We start from the raw sequence: 24,930 nt of genomic DNA on the forward strand, positions 1-24,930 counted from the left end.
CTGGAACCGGTGTATTGCTGCACAAGGTGACTATTTCGAAGAAGATGATGTTGAAACTTAGGTAAATAAGAGAAATCTATGAAACCAGTTAAGTCTTCAAAAATTTTTAAATAAAAAAACCCAAAGAAATCCCAGTGCATTTTCAACTTATATATATAAATAAATATATATATATATATATATAAGTTCAAAAAAAGACAAAAAACAATAACAAAAAACAACGTGAGGACGTGATACGGGTAGTGTTAATAGACGCTCGGGAAAGGAAAGAGATATATATATTTTGTTTATATTTAAATTTTAAATATTTCATAATTTTTATTTATTGTTTCCAGGGTAAAGTGGAATATTACGTTAAATGGAAAGGATGGTCACCAAAGTAAGTATGCGCATTTCTGATTCTTTTGTTGAGACTGCAATTTGCAGGTCCCCTGTTCAAATCTTACCTGAATCAACTTTATTTAATGTCTCTGTGGGCTCAATGTGCCAAGTTTGACTCAGTCAACTGTAACTCCTTATTTCCCTATAAATTTGTGGCTGTTCTCACGCTGGGCAAAATGCTTAGTGGTATTTCGTCTACTGCTAAGTCCTGAGTTCAGATTCTGCCAAGGTCAACTTTTCCTTTCATCCTTTCAGGGTTGATGAAACAAGTACCAGTTACATACTGGGTCGATGTAATCGACTAGCCCCCTTCCCCCCAAAAATTGTACCTAGAGTAGAAATAATTATTATTAGTAAGGTGGCGAGCTGGCTGAATCGTTAGCACACGGATAAAATGCTTAGTGGTATTTCACCCGTTGCTACATTCTGCGTTCAAATTCCGACAAGGTTGACTTTGCCTTTCATCCTTTCGGAGGTCGATAAATTAAGTACCAGTGAAGCACTGGAGTCAATGTAATTAACTTAATCCCTTCCTCCAAATTTAAGACCTTGTGCTTCCAATTATTATTATTATTATTATTATTATTATTATTCTTATTATTATTATTATTAATAATAATAAGGCACTGAGCTGGCAGAATTGTTAGCACAACAGGCAAAATTTTGTCTATTTTTACATTCTGAGTTCAAATTCCACCGAGGTTGACTTTGCCTTTCAACCTTTTGGGGTCAATAAATGAAGTACCAGTCAAACACTGGGGTCAATGTAATCGACTAGTCCACTCCCCCAAGATTTCAGGCCTTGTGCCTATAGTAGAAAGAATTATTATTATTATTATTATTATTATTCCGCCAAGGTTGACTTTACCTTTCATCCTTTCAGGGTCGATAAATTAAGTACCAATGAAACTCTGGGGTCAATGTAATTGACTAACCCCCTCCCCACAAATTTGAGGCCTTGTGCCTCCAGTAGAAAGGATTATTATTATTATTATTATTATTATTATTATTCCGCCAAGGTTGACTTTACCTTTCATCCTTTCAGGGTCGATAAATTAAGTACCAATGAAACTCTGGGGTCAATGTAATTGACTAACCCCCTCCCCACAAATTTGAGGCCTTGTGCCTCCAGTAGAAAGGATTATTATTATTATTATTATTATTATTATTCCGCCAAGGTTGACTTTACCTTTCATCCTTTCAGGGTCGATAAATTAAGTACCAATGAAACTCTGGGGTCAATGTAATTGACTAACCCCCTCCCCACAAATTTGAGGCCTTGTGCCTCCAGTAGAAAGGATTATTATTATTATTATTATTATTATTATTATTCCGCCAAGGTTGACTTTACCTTTCATCCTTTCAGGGTCGATAAATTAAGTACCAATGAAACTCTGGGGTCAATGTAATTGACTAACCCCCTCCCCACAAATTTGAGGCCTTGTGCCTCCAGTAGAAAGGATTATTATTATTATTATTATTATTATTATTATTCCGCCAAGGTTGACTTTACCTTTCAGGGTCGATAAATTAAGTACCAATGAAACTCTGGGGTCAATGTAATTGACTAACCCCCTCCCCACAAATTTGAGGCCTTGTGCCTCCAGTAGAAAGGATTATTATTATTATTACCATCAGTGACCTCACTAGTGAAGGTGGCAAGTAAAAGCACTCAATACGCACTGTAAGTGGTCGGCACGAGGAAGGGTTCCTAACTATAGAAACCATGCCAAAGCAGACACTGAAATATAATGTCAGCCTTCGCTCCATCAGATCCTTGTCAAGCTGTCCAACCCATGCCAGCATGGAACATGGTCATTAAGTGATAATCATGACATTATCACGAAGAGAAATTCCACACTCTGGGTGTCCTTCTTCTAGTTTATATAATATATAGGTTCAGGCATGGCTGTGTAGTAAGAAGTTTGCTTCCCAATCATGTGGGTCTGGGTTCAGTCCCACTGTGTGGTACCTTGGTCTTCTGCTATAGCCCCAGGCTAACCAAAGCCTTGTGAGTGGATTCAGTAAACATAAACTGAAAGAAGCCAGTTGTATACGTGTGTGTGTCTGCATTTGTCTCCCCCACCACTTGCCAACTGGTGTTGGTGTGTATATGTCCTCGTGACTTTGTGGTTTGGCAAAAGAGAATGATAGAATAAGTACCAGGCTTAAAAATAAGTTCTCGATTCGTTCGACTAAAAATTCTTTAAGTCAGTGCCCCAGCATGGCCACAGTATAATGACTGAAACAAGTAAACGATAAAAAAAGAGAGGTGCAGGAATGGCTGTGTGGTAAGTAGCTTGCTTACCAACCACATAGTTCCGGGTTCAGTCCCACTGTGTGGCACCTTGGGCAAGTGTCCTCTACTATAGCCTCGGGCCAACCAAAGCCTTGTGAGTGGATTTGGTAGACGGAAACTGAAAGAAGCCTGTCGTATATATGTATATATATATATATATATATATATATATATATATATATATATATATATATATATGTGTGTGTCTGTGTTTGTCCAACACCATCGCTTGACAACCGATGCTGGTGTGTTTATGTCCCCGTAACTTAGCGGTTCGGCAAAAAGAGACCGATAGAATAAGTATTAGGCTTACAAAGAATAAGTCCTGGGGTCGATTAACCCGACTAAAGGCAGTGCTCCAGCATGACCGCAGTCAAATGACTGAAACAAGTAAAGAGTAGATGTATGTGTTTGTATGCAAGTGTTACTTAGGTGCAAGTGTGGGTATGGCGTTCCCTTTGTTACCCCATGGTCTTGAGTTCCATTTCAGTGAGTGGAACCATGAGGAAGTGTTTTCTTGTTTACTTTTCTGATCGTGGGCCTGTTAATACCCCATGAGTGAAATTGATTGACATAAAATGTGTAGAAGCCCGCCATATGCTTGTGTGCATGCTTTTGCATTGGTTCACAATCATAAGATTGTCAGTTCAATACCCAGCGACGTGTTGTGTCCTTGAGCAAGACACTTTGTTACACATTGCTCGAGTCCACTCAGCTTGCAAAAATGAGTTGTACCTGTAATTCAAAGAGCCAGCCTTGTCACGCTCTGTGGAGCACTCAGCCACTTGCATGTTAATTTCATGAGCAGGCTGTTCTGTTGATCGGATCAACTGGAATCTTCATCATTGTCACCAACAGTGCCGGACTGCCATATATAGGTGTGTGGTTTAGTGGTTAGGGCATTCGGCTCACAATTGTAAGGTTGTGGGTTCAATTCCTGAGTTGTGTCTGTAATTCAAAGGCCCAACCTTGTCACGTTATGTATCAAGCTAAATCTTCCCCTAAGAACTACATTAAGGGTACACGTGTCTGTGGTGTACTCAGCCACTTACACGTTAATTTCATGAGCAGGCTGTTCCATTGATTGGATCAGCTGGAACCCTCGTCACCATAACTAACTGAATGCCATGGAACACATGGACCAGGCTGCGTGTTGTGTTCTTGAGCAAGACACTTCATTTCATGTTGCTTCAGTTCACTCAGCTGTAGAAATGAGTTGTGACATCACTGGTGCCAAGCTGTATCGGCCCCTTTGCCTTTCCCTTGGATAACATCAGAGACGTGCAAAAGGGAGGCTGGTATGCATGGGCGAGTGCTGGTCTTCTATAAACAACCTTGCCTGGACTTATGTGTCAGAGGAGAACTTCCTAGGTGCAGTCCCATGGTCAGTCATGACTGAAGGGGGTCTTTACCCTTTTAAATATGTATGTGTGTGTGTGTATACATTCTTTTATTCTTTTACTTGTTTCAGTCAATTGACTGCGGCCATGCTGGAGCACCGCTTTTAGTCGAGCAAATCGACCCCAGGACTTATTCTTTGTAAGCCTAATACTTATTCTGTCAATCTCTTTTGCTGAGCCGCTAAGTTACGGGGATGTAAATACACCTAACATCGGGTGCCAAGCGATGGTGAGGTGGTGGGGACAAACACACATATACTTATATATATATGTATATGTACATATATGACGGGCTTCTTTCAGTTTCCATCTACCAAATCCACTCACAAGGCTTTGGTTGGCTCGAGGCTATAGTAGAAGACACTTGCCCAAGGTGCCACACAGTAGGACTGAACCCGGAACCATTTGGTTAGGAAGCAAGGGGATGTAAACACACCAGCATCGGTTGTCAAGTGATGTTGGGTGGACAAACACAGACACAGAAACATATATATATATACACACACATACGATGGGCTTCTTTCAGTTTCCGTCTACCAAATCCACTCACAAGGCTTTGGTTGGTCCGAGGCTATAGTAGAAGACACTTACCCAAGGTGCCACACAGTGGGACTGAACCCGGAACCATGTGGCTGGTAAGCAAGCTACTTACCACACAGCCACTCCTGTGCCTGTGTATATAATTTGTGTTTAGTCCTACTGGGTTTCTAGCAATCCTCCTTGCTAGGTAAGCCAAGTGTGGGTGCCAGTTTAGTCACTGGCAACCTAAGCAACAAGTTGTTTTGGATTCCATTTTACCAATAGCATCCATGACAGACTTCACTATTGATCTGACACAGTGGAATACGTCAGTCTGGACATTCACTCTGTTTCTGTACTCTCACAAATATTGTATACTCCTGACATGCAGTACTCATTTGTACATGGTGTAATGTGATGGTCTGTACTTCCTTTCCATCTTGTTTATTGGCGTCATTGCAGTCCAGTCTGCTAAAATCAGCTCTAATTAGGCCACCCACTAGGTAGGAGCACTTCGTCAGCTCTGATGACGAGGGTCCCAGCTGATACAATCAATGGAACAGCTTGCTCGTGAAATTAACGTGCAAGTGGCTGAGCACTCCACAGACACATGTACCCTTAACATAGTTCTTAAGGAGATTCAGCATGACATATAGTGTGACAAGGCTTGCCCTTTAAAATACTCTGAAGGAAATAGTAGTAATTTCTTTTGATTTCTAGATAGAAGCAAGTAGGAAATAACACTGACTGACCAAAGACAACAAGCAAATCTGTGGTGTTGAGCAGGATATTTGCTATAACGATATTTCTGCTTCAGCAACCCAGCACTTGTTTACTTGTTTACTTGTCAGTTGCTTGACTTTAACCACTTGAGTATGTCCCTTAGTGGCTGACAATATGTACATCCTTGATCATGGTCAAGAGTAGTGGGAGAGCATCATGATCATATGTTAAGAGGGATTCTTTGAGGTTTGAATAAATATCACAACACAAGTAAAGTTTGAAGGAAGTTTGAAGCCATTTTTCATACGACAAAAGTCATATTACACAGTGTAATATAATTATATAGCTATAGCCTTTAAGCCAAAACTTAACTATGTTAAAAACTGGTGATGCATATTGGTTATTTATGGTGTCTAATTTAATTCTCTGTAAGCAACATATATTTTCGCTTGTGATTATGTCTTTTTATCCATGCTAGCATAGGTTAGTGGAGGCGCAATGGCCCAGTGGTTAGGGCAGCAGACTCGCAGTCATAGGATCACGGTTTCGATTCCCAGACCGGGCTTTGTGAGTGTTTATTGAGCAAAAACACCTAAAAGCTCCACGAGGCTCCGGCAGGAGATGGTGGCGAACCCTGCTGTACTCTTTCACCACAACTTTCTCTCACTCTTCCTTCCTGTTTCTGTTGTACCTGTATTTCAAAGGGCCAGTCTTGTCACACTGTGTCACGCTGAATATCTCCGAGAACTACGTTAAGGGTACACGTGTCTGTGGAGTGCTCAGCCACTTGCACGTTGATTTCATGAGCAGGCTGTTCTGTTGATTGGATCAACAGAAATCCTCGACGTTGTAAGCAACGGAGTGCCAACAACAACAACAGCATAGGTTAGATCAGTGTTTTCCAACTATTTTTTTTTTCACCTATGATTATTATTTGGGCTCAGTGGTTAGAGCATTGGGCTTTGCAATCATGAGGTTGTGAGTTTGATTCCCAGACCAGGTTGTGTGTTATGTTCTTGAGCAAGACACTTTATTTCATGTTATTCCAGTTCACTCAGCTGTAGAAATGAGTTGCGATGTCACTGGTACCAAGCTGTATCGGCCCCTTTGCATTTACCTTGGATAACATCAGTGGTGTGGAGAGGGGAGACTGGTATGATGGGCAACTGCTGGTCTTCCATAAACAACATTGCCCGAACTTGTGCATCAGAGGGTAACTTTCTGGGTGCAATCCCATAGTCATTCATGACCAAAGGGGTACTTTACCCTCTACCCCATGTATTAGGTTGTTTCACATGAAATGGTGCATTTTTAATTACTTGTTATTTCAGTCATCTAAAAACTGTATTATGTATACCCTTGCATTTAATCTTGAATCTTTTTCTTTCCCAAAAATATTGGTTTACAAAATTCGTACCCACAGACCTTATGATAATGATAACAACCAAACTATGTTGAGTGATTTTCTCATATGAGTACAAACTGGGTCACTCTGCTGCAGAAGCTCTACAGAATATCAAGCAGGCTTTTGGTAACGGTTTTGTTGACATCAGAACTGTTCAGAGATGGTTCCAAAGCTCTCGTTCAGGAGAGGATAGCCTTGAAAATAAACCAAGGGGTAGGCCAAAATCAGTTATTTGGCATGATTGATTAACTGCTTTGGTTGAACAAAGTCCAAGAACAAAGATTCAAAGACTTTCATCATAGCTCCAAACATCTTGCACAACTGTTTTTGGACACCTGTAAAAAAACTGGAAAAGTCAAGAAGACGGATAAGTTTGTTCCACATCAACTGAACGAGATTAAAAAAAACAGACGCCTTGAAGTGTGCTCCTTATTGGTTTCTCGACTGGAAGAAGACCATTTTTGGATCAAATCATTACTTGTGATTAGAAATGGATGCTCTTTGACAACTGCAGGAGAACAGGACAGTGATTAGATGCAGGAGAGTCACCTAAACACTACCCAAACGCACCACTGCACCCTAAAAAGTTAGTGGTCTGTGAAGGGAGTTATTCATTATTCATTTTTGCAACAAGTTAAAACTGTAACAGTAACATTGTATTGCCAGGAAATTGATTGTATGCAAGAGAATTTGAAAAAGAAGCAACCCAGACTAGTGAATAGAGATGGCCCAATTTTGCTCCACGACAATGCGTGTCCTCACACTCCTCAAGCTACGGTCCAAAAGTTGCAAAGCCTAAATTATGAGATTTTGCAACATCCTCCCTATTCCCCTGATATCTCTGTTACTAATCATCACTTATTTAAGCATTTTGAGCTTTTCATAAGCAATAAAACATTCTAAAGTAGAGAAGAGGTAATTGAAGCATTCGGACAGTTTATCACAGCAAAAGACGAATTTTCTTTTTAAGATGGAATATATGACACAGAGAAACGTTGGGTAAACTTCATAAATGAACAAGGATCATACTTTGATCAAATAAATCAGTTCTCTAACACTTCTGAAACATTTTATTGTTACCTTTCAAATACGACATTTCATGTGAAACAACCTAATACATTTAAGGGCATGGAGAGGGAAGTCTAGTATGCATGGACAACTTTCTGGGTGCAATCTCATGGTCATTCATGACCGAAGGGGGTCTTTACCCTTTACCCTTTTACTCAGGGGGACCCCCATAGCCATTCAGTGTCTAAAAACTTTTTGAAATTCTTATTTCATTTATCGCACATTCCTTTGTGTAGGTTGAACTCTATAAGACATTAAAGCAAGAAACCTATCTGTTTCTTGCAATAAATCCTGCTAAAGCTAAGTATTTTTATGCCCCTTTAAAATACTACCATATGCTATTTTGCTTGCTTGGACGCCCTTTGTTTACTATTTTATTCTGGTGGACCCCCGTAGCTATTTGATGTTTAAAAACTAATTTTGCAGATACTTTCAAAATTTGTAGTTTGTTACTCATTCGAACTATTTGTATAGCTTGAACTATACTCTTTTACTTGCTTCAGTCATTTGACTGCGGCCATGCTGGAGCACCACCTTTAGTCGAGAAAATCGACTCCAGGTCTTATTCTTTGTAAGCCTAGTACTTATTCTATTGGTCGCTTTTGCCGAACCGCTAAGTTACGGGGGCGTAAACATACCAGCATCGGTTGTCAAGCGATGGTGGGGGGACAAACCCAGACACACAAACATACATACATACATATATATATATATATATGTGCCAGAAGGGAGGCTAGGCGACAGGTTTATTTAGCCAGAGGGGAAGCAGATAAGGAAAGATTTGCCAATGTTCTGCGCCGTGAGGACCAAAGATTCGAGGTATTTCGTGTTGCAAGACAGTGTAGGAGAGAGAATAGTGATGTTGTAGGAGAGAAATGTGTTCGCATGGATGATGGTACGCTTGCATTAAATGAGGATGCAAAGAAAGAGGTCTGGAGATGCCACTACGATAGATTGCTTAATAAAGAGAATGAATGGGAGAAAGAGAGCCTGCCGTATGTCGACCCAATAGAGGGACCAGCTATCCGAGTTGATAGTACCAGGGTAGATAAAGCAATTAAGAGTATGAAGACCGGGAAAGCCCCCGGCCCATCAGGAATCACTGCAGAGATGCTCAAAATATCTGGCAGTGTTGGCTATAGCCTAGTCACCCGTATTACGAACCAGGTGATACACGAAGGAGTCATACCCAATGACTGGTGTAGCAGCATCATAGTCAACTGCTACAAAGGTAAAGGTGACGCTTTAGATACAAATAATTACAGAGGCATCAAGCTGTTAGATCAGGTTATGAAAGTTACAGAGAGGGTCATAGCCTAACTAATTAGGGAGTGAATCAATTTAGATGAGATGCAGTTTGGGTTCGTGCCAGGTAAAAGCACTACTGATGCCTTATTTCTAGTGAGACAGTTGCAGGAGAAATACCTAGCTAAGGATAAACCTCTGTACCTGGCTTTCGTTGACATGGAGAAAGCCTTTGACAGGGTCCCCCGATCCCTTATCTGGTGGTCAATGAGGAAACTTGGGATAGAAGAATGGTTAGTGAGAGCTGTGCGAGCCATGTACAGAGATGCTGCCAGTAAGGTGAGGGTTGGAAATGAGTACAGCAATGAATTCCGGGTAGAGGTAGGGGTCCACCAAGGTTCCGTCCTCAGCCCCCTCTTATTTATCATAGTCCTCCAGGCAATCACAGAGGAGTTCAAGACAGGTTGCCCCTGGGAGCTCCTCTATGCTGATGACCTTGCCCTAATTGCGGAGTCACTATCAGAACTAGAGGAGAAGTTTCAGGTGTGGAAGCAAGGTCTAGAACTGAAGGGCCTTAGAGTCAACCTAGCTAAAACCAAAATCCTAATAAGTAGGAAGGTAGATAAAACACAAACCCCTTCAGGTAGATGGCCCTGCTCAGTATGTAGAAAAGGAGTAGGTAGTAACTCTATAAGATGTACCCGGTGCAAGCTATGGACACATAAGAGGTGCAGCAACATCAAAGGCAGGTTAACTAGCAAGTTAGTTTTTGTTTGTGGCAGATGTTCAGGTGCAATAAAGACTGTAAACAAACAGGAAACAACTTCTATCTCATTCCAGGGTGAAAAACTAGAGGTAGTCGATAGCTTCCGCTATCTGGGCGACCAAGTTAGTAGTGGGGGTGGGTGCGCTGAAAGTGTAGCTGCTAGAATAAGAATAGCCTGGGCAAAGTTTAGAGAGCTCTTACCCCTGCTGGCGACAAAGGGACTCTCACTCAGAGTAAAAGGCAGACTGTATGACGCATGCGTACGAACAGCCATGCTACATGGCAGTGAAACATGGGCTGTAACTGCTGAGGACATACGTAAGCTCGCAAGGAATGAAGCCAGTCTGCTCCGTTGGATGTGTAATGTCAATGTGAATACCCGTCAGAGTGTAAGTATCTTGAGAGAAAAGCTGAACATTAGAAGCATCAGTTGTGGCGTGCAAGAGAGACGATTGCGCTGGTATGGACATGTGGTGAGAATGGATGAGGATAGCTGCGTGAAAAAGTGCCACACCCTAACAGTTGAGGGAACCCGTGGAAGAGGTAGGCCCAGGAAGACCTGGGCTGAGGTGGTGAGGCAAGACCTTCGTACATTGGGCCTCACCGAGGCGATGACTACTGACCGAGACCTTTGGAAATGTGCTGTGCGTGAGAAGACCCGGCAAGCCAAGTAAGATCGTTGCCAGTGCCCCTGGACTGGTTCTTGTGCGGGTGGCACATGAGATGCACCATTTTGAGCGTGGCCGTTGCCAGTACCGCCTGACTGGCTCCCGTAGGATTTTCGAGCGAGATCGTTGCCAGTGCCCCTGGACTGGCTTGTGCGGGTGGCACATAAAAGACACCATTTCGAGCGTGGCCGTTTTCGTGCGGGTGACACGTAAAAGCACCCACTACACTCACTAAGTGGTTGGCGTTAGGAAGGGCATCCAGCTGTAGAAACTCTGCCAAATTAGACTGGAGCCTGGTGTTGCCATCCGGTTTCACCAGTCCTCAGTCAAATCGTCCAACCCATGCTAGCATGGAAAGCGGACGTTAAACGATGATGATGATGATGATGATGATATATGTATATATATATATATATATATATATATATATATATATATATATACATACATACATACATATATACGATGGGCTTCTTTCAGTTTCCGTATACCAAATCCACTCACAAGGCTTTGGTCGGCCCGAGGCTATAGTAGAAGACACTTGCCCAAGGTGCCACGCAGTGGGACTGAACCTGGAACCATGTGGTTGGTAAGTAAGCTACTTACCACACAGCCACTCCTGCGCCTATGTAAAACATTAGAGAAATGGACCGAGCTGTTTCTTGCAATAAATACATCTAAAGCAAATTGTTTTCATGGATCCTTAATATACTACTGCAGGCCTCCAATTTGGTAATTTTCTTGCGTGGATCCCACCTAAATCTTATATGGACCCCGGTTGAGGACCACTGAGTTAGATGAACATGTTACTAAGGCATTGTTTTACAACTCAATGTCCTTCCTCAGTGGTTCTCTATGATATTTTTATAATTAAATATTATTAGAATTTATATTAAAAAATTGTTAAAATATTTTGTGTATTGTTGAAGTATAACCAATTTGTTGTGTATAAATTTTAACAACTAAATCTTATAGGGACCTCCTGTCCTTAATTTTAACCCTTAACTGTTTTTCAAGCCAAATGGCTTCAAAGGCTTGAAGCACACACACACCCACACATATGGCAAGCTTCTTTTTGATTTCAGTCTACCAAATCCACTCACAAACCTTTGGTCAACCTAGAGCTATAGTAGAAGACAATTGTTCAAGGGGCCACTTACTGAGACTGAACCCAGCTGTGTCTGCAGCAAATTACAGATTTGGTGTAGGAGCCAGTATGTGGGTATTTTGAAAATACCTCATGGTGTGATGGCTGCCCTGCATAGATATGGGTGCCCTTTGGCAAGGCATAGCACCCGTTCAGCCACCCTTCCAAGGATACAGCAATGTTATGGGACTGCAGCATGGTGAAGAGGTAACAGAAGAGCTCAACTGGGCCAACAGTGCTTTTTACATTGATGCTGAGCAGAAGAATCCTAGAAGATCAACGGAGAGGATCACCAAGCCTTATCAAAAGAGTAACTGCAATGCATCCATAGGGGTGGTGTCCGTGGTTGTGTAATCAGCTAATGAAAGATCCATTATGACTCAAGCTCTCAATTCAGTTTCATAATAATGGCATTGGATGGCAACAGAGAGTCATGGGAATCCGTGAAAATAGTGTGATCAAAGAGAGGATCCAGTAGTACATGGACCCTTAATATACTACTGCAGGTCCCCAATTTAGTATTTTGCTCGCATGGACACTACCAAAATCTTATATGAGAACCACTGAGTTAGATGAATATGTTACTCATTTGTCAATGATCCAGGATAACATGGATTGATATGTGATAACACAGGTTAGTGTCATCACAGCTTGGTCTGCAAAAACATGCCCCCAGCAAGCCACCATGCTCGGCTACCCAGAATGCACTAACTATTGCTTGTGTTTATGTAACTACGTTGCAAGGTATTTTTTATACAGTTTTACTTATTCATACCCATCGACACTAGGCCATCTACTCCAATGCCCCCCCCCCCCACACACACACACCTCAAAAGGATCTTTGTCTTGCAAGTTACTTGATGACCCCTGCCAGTGCTGGTGCCATGTAAAAAGCACTCAGTCCATTCTGCAAAGTGATTGGTGTTAGGAAGATCTTGCCAAAAGAGACACAGTAGCCTGATGTAGTCTTCTATGTAGCCAGCTCCTCTTAAACTGTCCAACCCATGCCAGCATGGAAAATGGATGTTAAATGATAATGATGATGATTGACTTGGGACCAGTGAAAATTTCTAAATTATCCTTGTATAGATGATTTATTGTTTGTCCATAGCATCTGTAACCCATGATGGTTTCATTTAACAAGCTGAGGTCAGAGCAAGGCAGAGAAGCTGTGATGACAGTAAGCCTCCTTAGAAAATCCCTCTTCTTATGGGTATAGAGCAGGTTTTAATGACTTGTGATTCATTATTCAGCGTTATACTGGTTTTACAGTTTACTATTGCATGGTTGATATATTTTAGTAGTGTTAGAGCTCCTTGTGTGAAAAGATTCCAGTATCCATGAGTGTTGAACATTGTCAAATGCTTTCTGGTAATCAATTCAAGTCTTGTTGAGGTTTGTCTTTCTCTTACAATCCTCTACAAGGATTCGATTTACCAAAAGCTGCTCCTTACAACCATACATCCCTTTCTGGCCCCCCTTTTGTTCTTTTGGTAACATGTTTTCCAGGTGTATTAATAAGCTGGTTATGGATGACTGATGTGAGGATTTTGTAGGTTGTTGGCCTGGTGTCTTTGTTTTTGGGAATTAGGGTAGTTTGTCCTTCCAGCATCCAGTTTGGTGTTCATTCTGGCTTGCTTATTATTAAATTAAATGCTGCTGCTATGTGAGTATGGGTACTGGTAAGGTGTTTCAACCAGAAGTTGAGGACCTTGTGTGTCCCTTGAGTTTTCCAGTTACTGGTCCTCCTCAGTGTCTGCTTTCTCTTGGTTTCTGGTGGTGGGCCATACCTGTGGTGCTATTTTGCTCTTCCTATCCTTTTCCTTATTTATCCACTGAACATTTATGTTGTGTTTTTCTTGTTTGCTCCATATTCTTTCCCAGTATGACTGAATCTCTGATGTTGTTGGCATGTCAACTATTGATCATCATCATCATCATCATCATATTGATGTGGTTGTTTATTTTTTTGTTTAACTTTCCATGTATATTGTAAATTCTGTATCTTCCAACAGGAAGCGTTCACATTTTTTTGTTCTGCTGTATGTAGCAAGTTTCTGCTGCTATACCCCGCTTAATTTTTTTTCTTTTACCTCTCAGGTATCTTCTTTATTCTTTAAGGTGGTATTGTTTTGTTATATAGGTCTTTTTATTTTTCATATTTGATCCATCATCATCATCATCATCATCATCATTATTATGGTGGTGAGCTGGCAGAATTGTTAGCACACCAGACAAAATACTTAGTGGTATTTCGCCTGTTCTGTGTTCTGATTTCAAATTCCACGGAGGTTAACTTTGCCTTTCATCCTTTTGGGGTTAATGAATTAAGTACCAGTGAAATACTGGGGTCAATGTAATTGACTAGTGTCCTTCCCCAAAATTTCAGGCCTTGTACCCTTAGTAGAAAGGATCATTATTATTATTATTGTTGTTGTTGTTATTGTCTCCGCCTTGGCGGAGGTAGTGTCTTCAGTTGTGTTTGTTTGTTTGTCCATGGACAAGATATATCAAGAATTGCTGGATGGATTCAGATGAAACTTTCAGGGATGTTTAACCTCGTAACTGGCACGAACTGATTAGATTTTTTGATCGATCTGGTTCTTCACAAGGATTCTGGATTATTTGCTATATTTACTTTACTTCACATGAAGTATTATGATCTTACGTTGACTTTCAAGTCTTTCTCTGATTATCTCCCTTGAAAGCACACTCGTGGTTTCCACGTAAGTTATGGCAGTGTTGCTGTTTCCAAAGTTTTATTTTCGTTTCTGTATTATTAATTTTACTTGTGTCTCTATTTTAGTAGAAACTGATGGATAAAGAAATCAAGCTACATAAACAAACGGTAGCAAAACCATTCAGTAATTAAATAACTCTAACATATTCAGTAACAATAATAAATTTAATTTATCCTTGACAATTTTTAGTTTTACCAATTTTGAATATATCATTCCTCTTTAAAACCTCTTACCTCTGCCTTGAAGGAAGCTTTACTTCTTGGACTCACATTTTTGTGTGCAACTATGTTGTTAAACCTCCATTAACAGCACTGTATGCAGGTCCTTTCTGTTTTCTCTCATGCATGGATTAATTTTTCACTATAGACCTTAATGGTCGTAAAAACACTATATATCAGCAGATAGACTTACCATGGCCTTCGTAGAGAAAACTGTCCCTGTTCCCACTGCAGACAACACACACACAGCATTACAAACAGAGCCCGCACACCCACCTTCACATTCCATGACTACCATTGGGATCAATCAGGTACTGGACTAGGATTCTGGATTATTTTTCCAGTTTTGTTACTTAATTTTTGAGAGCGGTTGGGTTCATTTTTAGTATTCTAATTTGTGAAAACAGCTGAGTTTATTTCAGATGTTCTCATTTTGAAAATCATCTTTGGTTAATCGTTGGGGAGTCATTGGTGTTGCCTTGATGGAAGTTTGAGCTTTCTGAGTGCTCTTGTTGTTGTTGTTATTATTATTATTGAGTACAATTATTATCATTGCTGTTATTACTATTTCAGATATAACACCTGGGAACCAGAAGAAAATATATTGGATTTGCGATTAATAGAAGCATTTAAAAGCAGGTAATGTAAACACTTTAGCTACAACAACTACTACTGCTGCAAGCACTATTATCACCACTAACATGACCATCACCACCACACATATTACTCTTAGTACTGCTCCAAGCACTGTAATCGCTACCACAACCAGCACCACCATTACTATCCTATTATCAGTATTGCTATCAATAACCTGGGCTCTATAATATTTACTAGTCTGTAACTGTCACTATGCTGCCGAGTAATGACCCAGTCAGAATGAAATAGCTTCTTCTACAGAAGCCTACTACAATGACCACATTGATTTGCTCAACAACAGCATGTTTTTTTGTTACTTCAAACAAATTTTTATTCTCTCTCTCTCTCTCAACAATGAAAGTTGTTTTTTCAACATCTACAGTCATGGCCAAAATTTTGGAACATAGATTTGAAAATTTGAATTTTTATATTAAATGCCCAAATATATACATTGTATATATATATGCCTGTATGTTGTGTGTGTATGTTGAAAGGCATGCAGAAATACACATACCCAAAAGAATAACCCTATATTGTTGTATAGTGAAAGCCTTTTTTTTTTTTTTTTGAAGTTATGTTGTGTTGATAGATTTCCACTTAAAATTTCCATGTTTTTAATCAAAACTTGTTTGTTACTATGATGACCACACTACCTGTCTATCTATCTATATATCTCTCTCACTCTAGTTCTCTCTCTCCCAACAACTTTTTCTCCTCCCCTTCTTTTCAAAGTAAAAGTCACTTTTTAAAGTCTCTGTTGCATTGTCTAAATGCTGAAAGATATACAGATACACTCACACACACAAACCAGAACCATATACTTGGGAAGCAAGCTTCTCACCGCACACCCATGCCTACACCTATGTTTGTTATCAAAGATGAAATTGTTGTTAGATCCAGTTCCACATAAAGTTTTGAATGGTCAGATTTTTTGATGCCGTTGCTAATAGTCAAGGGAATTGGAATTGTATTCTTGAGTTGTATAGTTATTTTACATTAGATATAGTGACCTGGGTTTTTATTACTAAATATTCCTGCTACACATTTAGAAATAAAAATGCACATCTTACATACTATTATATATGTGGTGAAGCATGATCTTATGGAGACAATGAACTAATGACCGAGGCCTTTGGCAATATGCCATGCTTGAGAAGATCTGTCAGGCCAAGTGAAATTGCAGTCGTGGCCATTGTTGGTATCACACACTGACACTTGTGCTGGTGGCACATAAAAAGCACCCTTTAAATATTGGGCCTCATAGAGTCAATGACAAATGACTGAGACCTTTGACAATATGCCATGCTTGAAAAAAAGACCCATCAAGGAAAGTGAAATTGTAGTCGTGGCAGATACTGGTGTCACACAACTGGCACCTGTGCCAGTGGCATGTAAAAGGACCCATTACACTCTCAGAGTGGTTGGCATTAGGAAGGGCATCCAGCTGTAGAAGCCATACCAAATCAGATTGGGGTTTGGTGCAGCCCCTCGGCTTGCTGGTCAAACTGTCTAACCCATGCCAGCATGGACAATGGACATTAAATGATGATATATATATATATATAATGACTCTACTTTTCCTTTCCCTCTTTCCCTATTGTTTTCTCTCTCTCCCTCTCTCTCTCTCTCTCCTGCTCTCTTCCCCTTTCTCATTTCTTTACTTTTGTATGTGGTCCTTTACTAAACCAAAGATATCTTATTTTTCCCTATTACAGTCAGACTGACAAAGATGTCCTCCCACACAAAAAAGGCCCAAGACCCAAGCGAGTAAAACTACAAGTAAGTATCCCCCCTCATTCCTCTCCTCCCTATTTTATTATTTCTGTCTTCATCTGTCAGCTTCATCACAGTCAAATTCTCCCTGAACAGCCCTCTTTCTGCTTGTCAAACACATGGGTAGGTCAGTGAGTGTTGTGTGTGTAAACAACATAGGAAATTTAAATTTTTTGCTGTTATTTATTCACCATTACACATGTTTCATTTGCTAATAGGTGTTACAAAATTGTAATGTTAGGTGGACATGTAAGGAATTTCCTGTTGGAAATTCTTCAGACAGAGAAATTAAATAATACAAATTTTACATTTCGATGAATTGTTTATATTTAAACAATGATCAGGACCAGCACAAATAGAAAAGAGAGAGAGGCAACAGCTGGGATTTACCATAACTACCTACACAAAATATATATATATAAATAATATAACATGAGGATGTAGGATATTAAAGCCTGATATCCTAAATCCTTGTATTTCATTATTCTTATATTAATCTTATGCAAAGAGGAGTTCTGCAGATAAAAAGGACTCCACTTCCTTCTGTAAAGTGGTTACTTACATGCTATTCCAAAAATTATATATATAAAATATGAATGATGAAAAGTTTTATAAAAGCATTAAATGAGCAAGTCTATTCAAATATTTTAAAATATAAAACAGAGTGATGAAAGATTTTGTAGAAACATTAAATTAGGCATCTTTATTCAAATGTTTGAAAATAAACAGAATGATAAACAGTTATAAAAAAAACATTAAATAATCAAGTGTTTATTCAATGTCACATATTAAACAAATGTGTTGAGGTCACTTCAAATGAAATGTTTTGCAGTGAATTATTTTTGTATGGCAAAAATGTTTACAGCAAAACTTTGAGTAACCTTGAAATTCTTGTTGTGCCTGAGGAGAGTTGTAGTGCCTTAATATAACACACTGGCCAGTTCAATTTCCACTCATTTATTTAGAGTCAAACTCCATTGATACAGTCACAAATACAGCAATAACAAAGTTTTCTGGAATAAATAAATAGATGAGTGGAAATTGAATTGGTGAGTGTGTTATCGTAAGGCAGTAAAACTCTTTCCATAGACACAACAAAATTTGTTCCTAACACAAATTCACATCAGGTGTCTTGCAGACCAGAAACAAAAATGAAATAGAATAAGCTCTAGATTCTTCTGATGCTAACAAAGTCTTATATTCTCCCCTTTACTTGTAGGATTCAGCAACAGATGACACTGGAGATGGCTCGGACCTGGAGCTGGAAAGTCCTCCTTGCCGACGGAAGTCAGTCAGTCACATCGACCAGGGCCTGTGTGGCTCAACCACGACAACCACCACAAACAACAACAGCAGCAACAACAACAACAACACGACTTCCTCGACTGGTTCGTCCTCGTCCTCATCAACCAGTGCCAGCAGTGTATGCAATGAGGCTGCAGCGTCGGGCAAATACCGGCCCCGCGACACCTACAGAGGCCCGCCGGCTGTGCCCCCTCCTCCGCCTCCCCCTCCGCCTCCTCCGGACGTCGGCCGCAAGGACCGGGACCGAGAGAGGGAGAGAGAGCGGGAGAGGGAGAGAGACAGGGAGCGGCCATCGTCCCACAAGGGACTCGACGACAAAATGACTACAGGCAGTGGCAGCAGCAACAACAACAACAGCAGCAGTAGTAGTAATAGCAACAACACATCTGGTAGTGGAGGGGGAGCATGTGGTGGGGCACATCGCAGCAGCAGTAAGACCAGTGAGAGATCAAGTGGCGGATTAATGGACGCGAACCCAAGTGGGTCACACAGCTCTTCACTTCAGGTGCACCACCTTCCTGTGAAGAGGGGCCCAGGTAGACCCCCAAAGAACCGAACCACATTGGGTGTCACCTCTTCTTCCACCTCCACCTCATCCTCTTCCTTGTCAAATGCCTCCGCGAAGTCTCTGTCCTCGACTTCCTCTTCCTCATCCAACCGGCCCTCGTCAGTCATAAAATCCACGGGAAATGTAACGCACCACACGATGCGCAAGCAGGACAAGGGCTCCGGTGTTGGCGTGGGGTCGTCGTCAGGGGTGTCGACGGGATCCGCCTCGTCGACTACCGCAGCCAGCCCCACCTCCGCGTCCGCGGCCATGACGACAGCATCAGCGGTGAATGGGCAGAGCATGAAGGAGCACCACCGCCATCACCACCACCACCACCACCACCACAAGTGTAGCAAAGATGGCGGCGGTGGTGGAGGGGGCAGTGGAGGTGGTGCTACCGGTGGTGGCAGCAATGCCCCAGGTGGGGGTGTCGGTGGGGGCATGTGCACTGGCGTGGGCGGCGGTGGCGGTGTTGGCAGCGGAGAGTCTCGGGCCGTTCTCGGTCAGCTGCAGGACGGCCACGAGGACACAATGTCCTCATCCGGTCGGCACGGATCCGAGAAGTCCGGCAAGCGGATCTCGTTTGTGTCGCGGGACCGAGAGAGAGACCGCGATCGAGACAGAGAGCGGGAGAGGGATGGCAGCTACGATGGGCTGGAGTACGGCACAGACACCGAAAACAAGAGCGGCCCTGGCAGCGGCGGTGGAGCCGGCGGGGTCGGGGGCGCAACGATGGGCGGTGTGGGTGGAGGAGGGACGGGCCCCGAGCGGAGAACCTACTGGTGCCCGCCGCCCAATGTCAAACCCTTACTTGACCAAGTGTTCATCACCGACGTCACGTCCAACAAGGTCACCGTTACTGTCCGGGAGTGCACAACCGGGAAGGGGTTCTTCCGGAACAGGGAGGACGGACAGTCCGGGTGATGGTGATGGTGATAATGATGGTAGTGATGGTGATGAGATAGTGATGGTGTCAACAATGGTGGTGGTGGCGATCATAGTGTAGCTAATGGTTTTGATGGTGGTGTTGGAGGTAACAACAATTAGGACCATGATGATGATGATGATAGTTATAGGTGATGATTATGGTGTTAAGACCATAGTAATGGTGGTGGTGGTGGTGGTTGTGTTGGCCAAGGTCGATGGCTGTGCAAAAGTGTAGGGAATAGATTAATGGTGGGTTAGGGTTGGAAGTTTTTTTTTCCGAGCTCAGAGGGTGTAGAGCGAACAGGACATGGAGGTGGCAGTGGCAATGACGGCGGGACATCTATTTTATCCCCTCCCGGGCACTCCCCTCCTCCACTTATCTTTGTTACCCCTGTCCTTCGGGAGTGGGGTAAGATTAGGGGAGCTGGGTACTTTGGAGCATGGTTGATAAAACAAGCTTCCTCGTTATGCTCCCAGTTCACTTGTTTTCCATCAAGTTCCAGCACCTCTTTATCTAACTGAAATCTTATCCTCACCCTTCACATAAATATTTTTACTGGTAAATCAGTAAAGCCTTGGAGAAAATACCTTGTGGTGTTTAGTTCATGTTATCCATCTTTGTGTGTTTGTTTTGTATTTTAACCCAGCTCCACCAACATCACTTTATCCTTTTTATTCTATCCATCTTTAGATTTGACTGACTGATGAATTAAAAGCGAAGAAAAATTACCACAAGGAGTTCTAGGGCTCTGTGTAATCAGTAATCAATTGGGTCCCTTTTCTATTTAAAAGCCCTCAGGTCCTTCCCCCTTTGCTCCTATATTAGAAATCAAATTCCAGCCCTGTCGAAGTCGACTTTATCTTACTTTTTATCCTTTCTGCAGGGGCTGATGAAATACTGTAGGTGTCAATTTCTGTGACGTGGTCTATATATTAAGTACTAAGATGGGGTCTGTATGCATATAAATATATATATATCTACACTCACATATACAAGTATATTAATATACATACACACATACATACATATATATATACACACACACACACACACACATATTAATATATATACATACATATATGTATATATTAAACTAATACATCTGTTTGTTGTTTACACACCTGTCTTCGTCTTGTTTTTTTGTAAATTCTCCCTATATATATATATATATATATATATACGTACAGACCCAGTGCTTTATGAGAGTATTCTCCACCATGCCAAATGACAGCCTACCAGTAGATACACTGACCATCATTGTTAAGTATGTGGCTGATAATATGTATATGAATACAGGCCCCATCTTAGTACTTGATATATATCAAGTACTAGGATGGAGTCTATGTGTGCATGTATGTATATATATATGTATATATATATATATATATCAGGTCATTGAGAATGAAATGCTTGATTTTTTAACTGAAAGTTTATTTTACTTTCTCTCAACAAAAAGCAAGGCAGTTAATCAAAGTATGCACCTAAATTATCAACACAATTTTGCCATTTTATTGGTAGCTTATTTATGTTGGTAGCAAAGAATTCTGGAGAGCAAGAGGTGGTGAAATCACAAAAGGCTGTTTTTGCATCTTCTACAGATTTGTGAGTGGATTTGGTAGACAGAAACTGAAAGAAGCCCATCGTATATATATATATATCTGTGTGTGTGTCTTTGTATCTGTGTTGATGTGTTAAACGTCCCTGTAACTTAGCGTTTCAACAAAAGAGACCGATATAATAAGTACTAGGCTTGATTTGTTTGACTAAAACCATTCAAAGTGGTGCTCCAGCATAGCCACAGTCAAATGACTGAAACAAGCAAAAGAATAAAGATATATATATATATATATATATATATATCATTAAATAAAGATTCATTGATATATTTGCTTGTCATTTGTGACTATATACACTCCTTATCTTTTTCTCTTGTATATTATTATATATTCTATATGATACGTTAAGGAGCTTTTTTTATGAGTACTATCGGATTATTTGAATCCATAGATTGTGACTTAAATATAAATATATATACTGCTGGACTCTCTTGCCATAGACAAGAGGCCACACAACTGATTTATTTATAGTGGGGTGGCATGTTGTGCCACATGTCAGACTTGGAAGGGACCACAGACGTAACATAAAACAAAGTGTTTAATTAGTTTAAGAACACAATGCAATGCCCAGTTCAAGAATCAAAATCATAATCTTGCTACCACGGCCATGGGTCCTCACATATATATGATCGCCTCTATACCTCCCTCTCATTTCCTGTAGCTTTTCTGTTGTGCTAAGAGCTTTATTGTCTATGAAGCGGTGGATTGATAGAATCAGTTGAGCATTGGAAAAATTGCTTGTGTTTCTCCCAGTTCTTTATGTCCCATGTTCAAGCCTCGCTGAGAGCAACTTTGCTTTTCATCCATTATGAGGTTGCTAAAATAAAGTACCAGTCATATATTGGGGTCGGTGTAATCAACTAACTAATCCCTTCCCTCAAAAATTGTTGGTCCTGTGCCTAAATTAGAAGCAATTATTATTATTATTATTATTATTAAAAAGGCAGTGAGCTGACAGAATCATTAGCATGCTGGGCAAAATGCTTAGTGATACTTCGACCGTCTTTATGTTTTGAGTTCAAATTCCGCTGAGGTTGACTTTGTCTTTCATCCTTTTGGGGGCCGATAAAACAAGTACCAGTGAGAACACTGGGGTCGATGTAATCATCTAGCCCCCTTCCCCAAAATTTCAGGCTTTGTGCCTAAAGTAGAAAGGATTATTATTATTATTATTACTACTAAGGTGGCAAATTGGCAGAATGGTTAGCATGCCAAGCGAAATGCTTAGCAGTATTTTGTTTGGCTTTATATTCAGAGTTCAAATTCTACCAAGGTCATCTTTACCTTTCATCCTTTTGGGGTTGATAAAACTAGTACCAGTTGTGCACTGTGGTTGATGCAGTCAACTTACCCTCTCCCCCAAAACTGTTGGCCTTGTGCCAAAATTTGAAACCAGTAATTATATTTATACGAGGCAGACAGCAGACAGAATCGTTAGCACATCAAAATGCTTAGCAGCATTTTGTCTCCATCTTTACATTCTTAAATTCTGCTGGGGTCAACTTTGCCTTCCATCCTGTTGGTGGTCGATAGAATTAGTAGCAGCCAAATACTGGGGCCAATCAAGTCAACATCCCATCCCCTCAAAACCTACTGGCTCTGTACCAAAATTTTGAAACTATTATTAACGTGGGCAAGCTGGCAGAATCATTAGCATGTCCGACAAAATGCTGAGCTACAATTTTTGCAACTCCTTAATGCTCCGAGTTCAAATTCCACTGAGGCCTTTAACTTTTTTGGGGTCAATAAAATAAAGTAGCAGTTGAGTTCTGGGGTCAGGCTCAGTGGTTAGAGCATCAGGTTCACAATCATGAGGTAGTGAGTTCGATTCCTGGACCAGGCTGTGTGTTGTGTTCTTTAGCAAGACACTTCATTTCATGTTGCTTCAGTTCACTCAGCTGTAGAAATGAGTTGCGATGCCAAGGCTGTATCGGCCTTTGCCCTTCCCCTCGGGTAACATTGGTGGCATGGAGAGGGGAGGCTGGTATGTATGGGTCATTGCTGGTGTTCCATAAACAACCTTGCCTGGACTTGCGCCTCAGAGGGGAACTTTCTAGATGCAATCCCATGGTCATTCATGACCAAAGGGGGTCTTTACTCTTTTATCCCCCTGACCCCAAATTTCAGTCCTTATGTCTATGGTAGAAACAAATTATTAACGTTATCAGGATTTAGCAGAGCGTTTGGATAAAAGACCTTGTGGGATTTAGTTTAGTTCCCCTTTGCATTCGTCAGTCAGCTTTGCTTTTCATCAAACAAGGGTCGGTAAAAGACCCAGTGAAGTCTTGAGGATCAGTTAAATCAGCTTACCCCCACTCTTCAAAATTTCAGGCTTTGTGAGCTGGCAGAATTGTTAGCGCGCTGGGTAAAATGCTTTGTAGCATTACATCTGTCCTTATGTTCTGAGTTCAAATTCTGCCACGGTCGACTTTGCCTTTTACCCTTTCAGGGGCGATAAAATAAGGACCAGTTGAGTCCTGGGGTCGATGTAATTGACTAGTCCACTCCCGCAAAATTTCAGGCCTTGTGCCTATACTAAAAAGGGTTATTATTATCGGTTTTTTTATCTTTGCACAGCTTCTAACGCTGGAGATGTACTACGATGATAGCTTATTTTTCAAGCACCATCCGGAGTATTCAAGTGGTTCCAAGCAGTGCTGTTTTCTGCAAGTGCTCTACCCTTATTGCAGCCCCTAATTGTTCCATGTACTTCTCAAGATTTTTATTATTAGTATTATTATTATTATTATCATCATCATCATCAAGGCAGTGAGCTGGCTGAATTGTTAGCGTGCCAGACAAAGTACTTAGCGGCATTTCTTCTGGCTATTTATATTCTGGGTTCAAACTCCACTGAGGTTGACTTTGCCTTTCATCCTTTCAACCATATCTTAACTGTGGACCCCTCTGATTCCTATTTTATTCTATTGGACCCCCCCCCCCCCTCCACCATAGTCATTCAATGTTTAAAAAATACTATTATTATAGGTGCAGGCATGGCTGTGTGGTAAGAAGCTTGCTTCCCAACCACATTGTTCTGGGTTCAGTCCCACTGCATGGCACTTTGGGCAAGTATCTTTACTATAGCTTTGGGTCGACCAAAGCCTTGTGAGTGGATTTGGTAGAGAAAAAATGAAAAGAAGCCCATTGTATGCGTGTGTGTGTATATATATATATATATATATATATATATATATATATATATATATATATATATGTATGTATTCGCACTGAAAGCATATGTGTATATATATGTATGTCTATATATATATATGCATATATATTCACACTGAAAGCATATATATGTATGCATATATATATCTTTGTGTCTGTACCTTCACCCTCACTTGACAACTGGTGTTGGTATGTTTACATCCCCATAACTTAAACAGTTCAGCAAAAGGAGACCAATAGAATAAGTACCAGGCTTAACAAACAGGCGGTACCCCAGCATGACTGCAGTCTGGTAACTGAAACAACTAAAAGATAAAAGATTCTTTTATAATTAAATATTATGAGGAATTTTAGTAAAAAATTCTTAA

The 24,930-nt window shown here is 40.8% G+C and overlaps 1 protein-coding gene across 1 annotated transcript in view; it reads left to right on the top strand.

Moving 5' to 3' along the window:
• LOC106883104 (uncharacterized) overlaps positions 1–20,908 on the top strand; it is a 28,927-nt gene extending 8,019 nt beyond the window's left edge. The window contains exons 2-5 of the mRNA XM_089345364.1: positions 336–379; positions 15,154–15,219; positions 16,932–16,995; positions 18,209–20,908. Coding sequence (XP_089201490.1) covers positions 336–379; positions 15,154–15,219; positions 16,932–16,995; positions 18,209–19,768 — 1,734 coding nt within the window. The 3' untranslated portion in view covers positions 19,769–20,908. The remainder of the gene's footprint in view (positions 1–335; positions 380–15,153; positions 15,220–16,931; positions 16,996–18,208) is intronic.
• The last annotated feature ends 4,022 nt before the right edge of the window (positions 20,909–24,930 follow it).

This window comes from Octopus bimaculoides, chromosome 29, assembly GCF_046866305.1.
Source record: "Octopus bimaculoides isolate indiv1 chromosome 29, ASM4686630v1, whole genome shotgun sequence".
NCBI classification, from domain to species: domain Eukaryota; kingdom Metazoa; phylum Mollusca; class Cephalopoda; order Octopoda; family Octopodidae; genus Octopus; species Octopus bimaculoides.